Genomic DNA, 8,642 nt, shown 5'->3' on the forward strand with positions numbered 1-8,642 from the left:
AACTAACTTTAAATATTTAAAAGCTTGATTTTTTTTTTCATTAGTTGACATAACAAAGCATACCTTAGAATTTATTTTTTGAGACGTAGTTTCGCTCTTGTTGCCCAGGCTGGAAATGGCACGATCTTGACTCATGGCAAACAGCCTCAGCCTCCGGCGCGATCTTGGCTCATGGCAAACAACCTCAGCCTCCCGGATTCAAGTGATTCTCCTGCCTCAGCCTCCCGAGCAGCTAGGATTATAAGCATGCGCCACCACGCCCAGCTAATTTTGTGTTTTTAGTAGAGATGGGGTTTCTCCCTATTGGTCAGGCTGGTCTTAAACTCCCAACAGGTTATCTGCCCCACTCAGCCTCCAAAAGTGCTGGGATTACAGGCGTGACCCACCGCACCCAGCTAGAATTCTTTTTCCTCTTACAGGAAAGGAAAAGTTTCACTATGTTGGCCAGGCTGGTCTCGAACTCCTGGCCTCAAGTGATCCACGTGCCTCGGCCTCCCAGTGTTGGGATTACAGGCGTGAGCCACCGCGCCCGGTCTCTACTTAATTCTTTTATAGAGAAAACTGGCAGGGCGCAAACCTGGCCAACATGGAGAAACCTTGTCTCTTTTAAAGATACAACAATTAGCCGGGCGTAATCCCAGCTACTCGGGAGGCTGAGGCAGAATTGCTTGAACCCGGGAGGCGGAGGCTGCAGTGGGCCGAGATCGCGCCACTGCACTCCAGCCTGGGCGACAGAGCGAGACCGTCTCAGAAAATAAAAAATAAATAAATAAAGAGAAAAAAACTGACTTTCAGGTAAGTTGGTCCCAGGTAAGTTTCCACTCTGGTACTTCAGCCCTGGGCTCGAACCTGCGGACACGCTGCGGCTGCAACGCCCCACCCGCCAGACCTCTACTCGGAGTACGCAGCGCGGCTGGTGAGAAACATCGTGCACTCTGACTTCCACGCGTGGAATGGGGAGATGGACCGCACGGCGGGCGAACCTGCTCGGGCCGATGGACGGCAGGCGGATTGTGTGCGCAGGCACATTGTGTGCGCAGGCACGGGCGGCAGCGCGGAGAGAGCCAGAAAGCGAGGCAACCAGCCAGCCAGCCAGCGCCAGACCAGCACAACTGATGGTCCCGGCTCCCGCCAGGAGGCGGCCGAGCGCCAACTTTACGATACTGCGCCTGCGCCGCGAGTGCCAACGCGCCTACTCTACGCTTGCGCGGCGCAACTTAGAGCCGACTAGAGCTGGAAGATGGCGGCTTCCGTGGTCTGCCGGGCCGCTACCTCCGGGGCACAAGTGCTATTGCGCGCCCGCCGCTCGGTGAGGTGGTGGCGAGAGCGCGGGGCTTCAGGGGACAGGGCTTCGGGAAGCGGACGGGTGTGGCCTGTTAGCAGTGGCAGGTCGAGGTGGGGAGGACGCGGGGTCAGGGCCGTGGGAAGGTCATGGAGGAGGGCGGGGAAAGGTACCTCGCCGCTGGCCTAGGGGCGGGGGCGGGGACGGGGATCCTCCTGAGCACCTGAGAGGTGGTGAGTGATTCCCCGACCGAGTCCTCACTCGCAGCTGCTCCCTTCCACAGGCGACCCTGCTGCGGACGCCAGCCTTGCGGAGTACGGCAACCTTCGCTCAGGCGCTCCAGTTCGTGCCGGAGACGCAGATCAGCCTGCTGGACAACGGCCTGCGTGTGGCCTCCGAGCAATCCTCTCAGCCCACTTGCACGGTGAGCTGGGGATGCCACTGGGGAGAGGGCCTCCAGATTGGGCCTGCCATCTTTTCTCAGGTTGGGGTGTGACCTTGGGCTCGGGTCTTCCCGTTTATGGTTTGGGTTCGAACTCAGGATCACTCACCCCGAGAATGGCCCCATTCCCGACCGTAGCCACGCCTTGGCTTCACGGGACAATCTTCACTATAAGCCAACATTATTTAGCATATAATGCCCCTCAAGTAGGCAGTCAAATTCTCTTCCAGCCTTTTGTTAAGGAGCCCGTATAAGAGAAGTGATCACGTCTCCTCTTATAATGCGGAAAATGGGATTCAGACACCTTAGGTGACTTGCAGGCGTCCAGGTCTGTCACCCTCACTATGCCCAAGCTCGTAATTTCCAGGCTAGACCACAAATGCATTTTAGGAAGAAATTAATTTTGACAGTACAATGAAATGTGTGATTTTCCAAAAAATACAAATTCTCAAAATTGACTCAAGGATAGAAATCTTGGCCGGGCGCGGTGGCTCAAGCCTGTAATCCCAGCACTTTGGGAGGCCGAGGCGGGCGGATCACAAGGTCAGGAGATCGAGACCATCCTGGCTAACACGGTGAAACCCCGTCTCTACTAAAAAATACAAAAAACTAGCCGGGCGAGGTGGCGGGCGCCTGTAGTCCCAGCTACTCGGGAGGCTGAGGCAGGAGAATGGCGTGAACCCGGGAGGCAGAGCTTGCAGTGAGCTGAGATCTGGCCAGTGCACTCCAGCTTGGGTGACAGAGCGAAACTCTGTCTCAAAAAAAAAAAAAAAAAAGGATAGAAATCTTGACTCACAAATAGATATATGAATAGGTGAGAACATTCCCAATAAATAATTATCTCCTCCTCCCTTCAGTCCCCATCCCCCAGCTCCAGGGCCAGATGTTTTTATTGACACATCCTTTTAGTTTTCCAGAAACAATGTCCTGCGATTTAAATTATTACTAAGCATAGGAAAAGGTGGCCTGCAACTTCCTTGTTATATGGCACCTGTTGTAGTAAAGAATGCTATATTACATGAACTTTAAAATGTCCTAGATTGTAAGGAGCCATCTGTGTTCCAGTGCCAGAGAAAGAATCTTAAGAATCTTGCCGATTTTGATAAAAGGGTACTGTAGATTGTAAAATTCCTCTTGCACTCCAAGATGTTAGATGTGAAATACATGTTCATCTAAGATTGTATGATATATGCATTGACATATTTTAGGAAAGCAAATATTACACGTTCTCACTTATCAGTGGGAGCTAAGAAATATGTACATACACATGTAGAAAGTGGAATGGTGGACAGTGAAGACTTGGAAAGATGAAGGGGTGGATAATGAGAAACTACTTAATGGGTCCGGGCCTGGAGGTTCACGCCTCTAATCTCAGCACTTTGAGAGGCCAAGGCAGGCGGATCATCTGAGATGAGGAGTTCAAGACCATCTTGGCAAACATAGTGAAGCCCCATCTCTACTAAAAATACAAAAATTAGCCATGCATGGCAGCACATGCCTGTAATCCCAGCTACTGGGGAGGCTGAGGCAGCAGAATCGCTTGAACCCAGGAAGCAGAGATTGCAGTGAGCTGAGATTCGTGCCACTGTACTCCAGCCTGAGTGACAGAGCGAGAGTCCATCTCAAAAAAAAAAAAAAAGAAGAAATTACTTAATGGGTACAGGGTGTGTTATTCTGGTGATGGATAACGTAAAAGCCCTGATTTGACTACTTGTGCTTTTTTTTTTTGAGACAGAGTTTCGCTCTTGTTACACAGGCTGGTGTGCAATGGTGCAGTCTCGGCTCACTGTAACTTCCATCTCCCGGGTTCAAGTGATTCTCCTGCCTCAACCTCCTGAGTAACTGGGATTACAGGCATGCGCCACCATGCCCGGCTAATTTTTTGTATTTTTAGTAGAGACGGGGTTTCTCCACGTTGGTCAGGCTGGTCTTGAACTCCCTTGACTACTTGTGCATTCTGTGCATGTAATGACATCGCACTTGTGGGCGAGGCACAGTGGCTAACACGGGTAATTCCTGGGCTTTGAGAGGCCAAAGCAGGAGGATCAGTTGAGCCCAGGAATACGAAGTTGCAGTGAGCCATGATTATGCCACTGTACTCTGGCCTGGGTGACAGAGCAAGGCCCTCTGTCTTTAAAAAAAAAAAAAATAGAGTTTTGGGTATGGATAGAAATTTTTAAAAATTGCGCTTGTACCCCATAAATTTATACAATTAAAAAAAAGTCTTGACGCAGTGGCTCATGCCTGTAGTTCTAGCAGTTTGGGAGACCGAGGCAGGCGGATCATGAGGTCAAGAGATTAAGACCATCCTGGCCAACGTGATGAAACCCCACCTCTACTAAAAATACAAAAATTAGCTGGGCGTGGTGGCACACGCCTATAGTCCCAGCTACTCATGAGGCTGAAGCAGGAGAATCACTTGAACCCAGGAAGCAGAGGTTGAGTGAGCTGACATTAGGCCACTGCACTCCAGCCTTGTGACCGAGTGAGACTCCATGTCAAAACAAACAAAAAAAGTGGCCGGGCGTGGTGGCTCACGCCTATAATCCCAGCACTTTGGGAGGCTGAGGCAGGTGGATCGGTCACAAGGTCAGGAGATCGAGAGCATCCTGGCTAACATGGTGAAACCCCGTCTCTAGTAAAAATACAAAAAATTAGCCAGGTGTGGTGGCGGGTGCCTATAGTCCCAGCTACTCGGGAGGCTGAGGCAGGAGAATGGTGTGAACCCAGGAGTGAGCCGAGATCACACCATTGCACTCCAGCCTGGGTGACAGAGTGAGACTCTGTCTCAAAAAAAAAAAAAGTATCTTAGGAAAGTAGATGTGAAAAACTTAAATCAGCTGTGAACAAATACTAAATTAAAAGACTAGACCATGTGACCAAGTAGGGTGAGTGGTACATGTTTCTTTTTCTTCTTTCTTTTTTTTTTTTTTTGAGATGGAGTCTCTGTCTCTCTCACCCAGGCTGGAGTGCAGTGGCACAGTCTAGACTCACTACAACCTCTGCCTCCCGAGCTCAAGCAATTCTTCTGCCTCAGCCTCCCAAGTAGCTGGGACTACAGGCATGTGCCACCATGTTCAACTAATTTTTGTATTTGTAGTAGAGACAGGGTTTCACCATGTTGGCCAGGCTGGTCTCGAACTCCTGACCTCGTGATCCACCCGCCTCAGCCTCCCAAAGTGCTGGGATTACAGGTATGAGCCACCACGCCCGGCCTGTGGTGCATGTTTCACAGCAACCAGGAGGCTGTCAAGAAAATTAATATTATCTTATTGGGTGCCAGGGCAACACTGGGCAGTGTTTGGTGTCCAGATCTGATTAAAAACAACAACAAAATGGTGTTATAGGAACAATATTTAGTGTGATAAAATACACAGTCTAAACCAATAGTCCCTTCCTTAATGATGAAAGGATCAAATCATTCCAGAACAAAGGCAGCGTGTAATTTTTAGAAAGGAAAAAATAAGTTGTTGTTTGCAAATGATGTGTTGTATGCCTAGACAAAAACAAATAATTAACTGAAAAGTGAGAGTGAATTTAAGGATTTTGTATGCTGGTGAGACCAAGTAAATGTGCACAGTTAGAAGTGTCCCTGGTGGTCCTTGATAGCCAATCAGGAGAGCAATGATACAGTGTGACTAGTCATTCGGCTGGCCCTCTGTTTGCCAGGCATGACTGTATCTCCAAGCACAGGGGTCCTGCTGGGGCAGTTCTCCCTGACTCCAGGATTCATGAGTCCCTGCCTGGGGCTTGTACTGAGTCACTCAGGTGGGGTGTGAGTAGGGGGCTGGGGAGTTGTTTGTTTGTAACCTTTGTTGGTGGCTTCTTGTCCAGGTGGGAGTGTGGATTGATGTTGGCAGCCGTTTTGAGACTGAGAAGAACAATGGGGCAGGCTACTTTTTGGAGCATCTGGCTTTCAAGGTGAGGCTCTTGAAGTCTGTCTCCTCTGGGCTTAGGGCTGCCTGTTGTCCCTCCTGAGGATGAAGGTCAGAAAAAATAGCCTGATGATGGGCCTCAGTGGAGCGGCTGATGTCTGGCCAGCCTTCCTAAAAGGAACCACATAAGCTTAACGTTTCCTGAGTAGGCACGTATCTGATGAGCCCCTGCGTGAGGCCCTCAGAGCCAAGAAGACCCAAGGAACCACAGGAACCCCACTTTTCACCAGAGAAGCCAGGCCTGTGTTATGTGCATGCGTACAGGAGGCCTGTGGAACACACACAGATATGCACGTGCATTGTAACAAACCCACAGACATGGGCATACGTGCTTGCTTATGAAATGTTCTGCTCTGGTGGAATACCTGGGCATCCCTTGGTTGGGGTGGGCAGGGCCATGGAGCTCTAATGGGCAACCCAGCCAGCTGCAATGTCACGGGTATGTGTGCAGTATTAACCAAGAGATAGCACCACTGTTCTCCACACACAGGACTAGGATTGGGTCCCACAGAGGTGGCCACTAGCATGTATAAACAGACACATACAGTCATGGGAATGGCATGGGAGGAGTGGGTTCTATCACTTGAACACAGGTGTGGGTTTACCTGACCATGGCTGTCATTAAGAAGGGGGAGGTGTACTGGTAATGAGCCCACTGCTCGTTGGTAAGGTGTTACAGGAGCTTTAGGCAACACTTGGTCTGGCCATGCCCTTCTGTCCTGGCCCTGGTTATCTCTATTCTGTTGGCCCATTATGCCATGGCCTTGGTCACCAAAAGGCCTGCTTAGTGCTTGGTAAACATAGACTCTGGGATCTGTGTCCCCAGAGTCTATGCTGAGGGAGGTACCTGTGGACCAGTGGTCCTGCTGGATCTCTAGCCTCTGAGGACAGGGTTCTTGGGCTCCTGTATGGCTTCTGATTGGTCTGGTTGATATCTGATTCCAGGGAACAAAGAATCGGCCTGGCAGTGCTCTGGAGAAGGAGGTGGAGAGCATGGGGGCCCATCTTAATGCCTACAGCACCCGGGAACACACAGCTTACTACATCAAGGCGCTGTCCAAGGATCTGCCAAAAGGTAACACTTGGAGGAAGAGGTGGGGCAGAGGGCAGGGGCGCAGAGGACAGCTACCCAGGAGTCCCTGGCTGACCACAGAATCATATTGCCCTTAGCGTATGGCTTTGCAGCTGGGCAACTAGGGGTGGGCAGCAGGAGATGCCAGGCCTGGGGATTTTGTGCTGTCGTTGGTCTCCAGTGGTCCACCTGGCACCTAAACATGTCCTCCTTGTGTCTAGTTGTGGAGCTCTTGGGTGACATTGTGCAGAACTGTAGTCTGGAAGACTCACAGATCGAGAAGGAACGTGATGTGATCCTGCGGGAGATGCAGGAGAATGACGCATCTATGCGAGACGTGGTCTTTGACTACCTGCATGCCACAGCATTCCAGGGCACACCTCTAGCCCAGGCTGTGGAGGGGCCCAGTGAGAATGTCAGGTGAGAGTTGGCTGGGCTTGTGGTGGGATGCTTGCCCCATTCTGGCCTGGCCAGACCCTTTCCAGGTCACATTTTTAGCTGGCTAGCTGTTTGTCGGGGTTATTTTCCTGAGTCATGCGATTGGAGACAGTTTCTATATCCATGTGGTCCAGTGAGTCTTTTTTAATGGCTTTGTGGGCTTCACTTGAATTTTGGGCTTTGTTTTAAGGTATGTTTTGGTGCATGTCCTCACAGTCCAAGGGCGGGGTGTCTGGGTGTCCCCTCCATGTGGTCTCTTGTCTCCTTTGGTGATGGCGCTGGGAGCTTTGATACTGCCCTTTGAGAGTCCCACAGTGTTGGCACAGACTATGAGCCTGTCCTGAGGTCAGGCATGAGGCAAGGGCAGACGAGGGTTGCCCTCTGGGCCTTGGAGGGGTGGGTGGCAGAGATGGGGGAAGGGGATCGGGGGTGTGCTAGGGCCCACTCTTCGGAGAAACCATGCCTCTCCTAGTCTGCCTCCTCAGTCCCATTCATGCACACACCCCAACTCACTCCATTGTGGTAGAGGTGTTGACACACTGGCCATATGTCTTGTAGGAAGCTGTCTCGCGCAGACTTGACTGAGTACCTCAGCACTCATTACAAGGCCCCTCGAATGGTGCTGGCAGCAGCTGGAGGTGAGTGATGGACTCACTGAAGTGGGGTCCCAGCCTTGGTTATCAAAGCCAAGGTCCCGGTTCCCACCATAGGGGACGTTCCACCCCAGGGGACCCTGCTCCCACCCTAACCTTGAGGGGAATGACCTTCCTCCTGTGCTGTCTGAGGTGGGATAGGAGTCTACCCTGCTGCCACCACTGGGACTGGTTACACAGGATGCTGTTCCTCTGGTACAGGTCTGTCTTAGCCCCACCTGGGGTCCTAGGATACTGAGTTTATGGGCTGGTAGGGGATGTAAGCCCCTGGCCTTATTTCTTGTGGCCTTGCCCTTGGGAGAGCCAGCCATTGGTTGTGTGTTGATGCATGCCTGATAACAGACCAAGAAGTGCCTTGAAAGGAAGGCACAGAAGGGTCAGGGAGATTTCACTGGAGACTCAGAGTTGTCGGTTGGGGGAGGGGCTTTTTAAAGCACCTGTAGTTTGAACAGAAGCCTGAAAGATGGTGAGTGTTACTTAGGTGGTATGGGGAACTGAGCACAGGGGAAGAGCAGTGTCATGGTCTGAGGTTTGCTCTGCTGCTGTGTGGGGTCACAGTGCAGGCAGGCTAGCTAGAGAGGGGCTGTGGTAGGGACCGGGCAGGAGATGGCAGGAGCAAGGGGGAGCAGTAAATGGACTCCAGGTGGTTTTATAGATGGAACCTGGTTGGGGTCTGGACATGGGTAAGGAACTGAGGTTAGGATGCTTCCCATCTTGGCCGGGCGCGGTGGCTCAAGCCTGTAATCCCAGCACTCTGGGAGGCCAAGACGGGCAGATCCTGAGGTCAGGAGATCGAGACCATCCTGGCTAACACGGTGAA

The 8,642-nt window shown here is 51.5% G+C and overlaps 1 protein-coding gene across 1 annotated transcript in view; it reads left to right on the forward strand.

Annotated features, from left to right (window-relative positions):
- The first annotated feature begins 783 nt into the window (after positions 1-783).
- Positions 784-8,642, forward strand: part of LOC105509729 (cytochrome b-c1 complex subunit 1, mitochondrial) — a 12,339-nt gene continuing 4,480 nt past the window's right edge. The window contains exons 1-6 of the mRNA XM_011939146.1: positions 784-1,309; positions 1,566-1,706; positions 5,559-5,645; positions 6,605-6,734; positions 6,953-7,151; positions 7,728-7,807. Of these exons, the coding sequence (XP_011794536.1) occupies positions 1,241-1,309; positions 1,566-1,706; positions 5,559-5,645; positions 6,605-6,734; positions 6,953-7,151; positions 7,728-7,807 (706 nt within the window). The 5' untranslated portion in view covers positions 784-1,240. The remainder of the gene's footprint in view (positions 1,310-1,565; positions 1,707-5,558; positions 5,646-6,604; positions 6,735-6,952; positions 7,152-7,727; positions 7,808-8,642) is intronic.

This window comes from Colobus angolensis, unplaced genomic scaffold (assembly GCF_000951035.1).
Source record: "Colobus angolensis palliatus isolate OR3802 unplaced genomic scaffold, Cang.pa_1.0 Scaffold18, whole genome shotgun sequence".
In the NCBI taxonomy this organism is placed as follows: Eukaryota; Metazoa; Chordata; class Mammalia; order Primates; family Cercopithecidae; genus Colobus; species Colobus angolensis.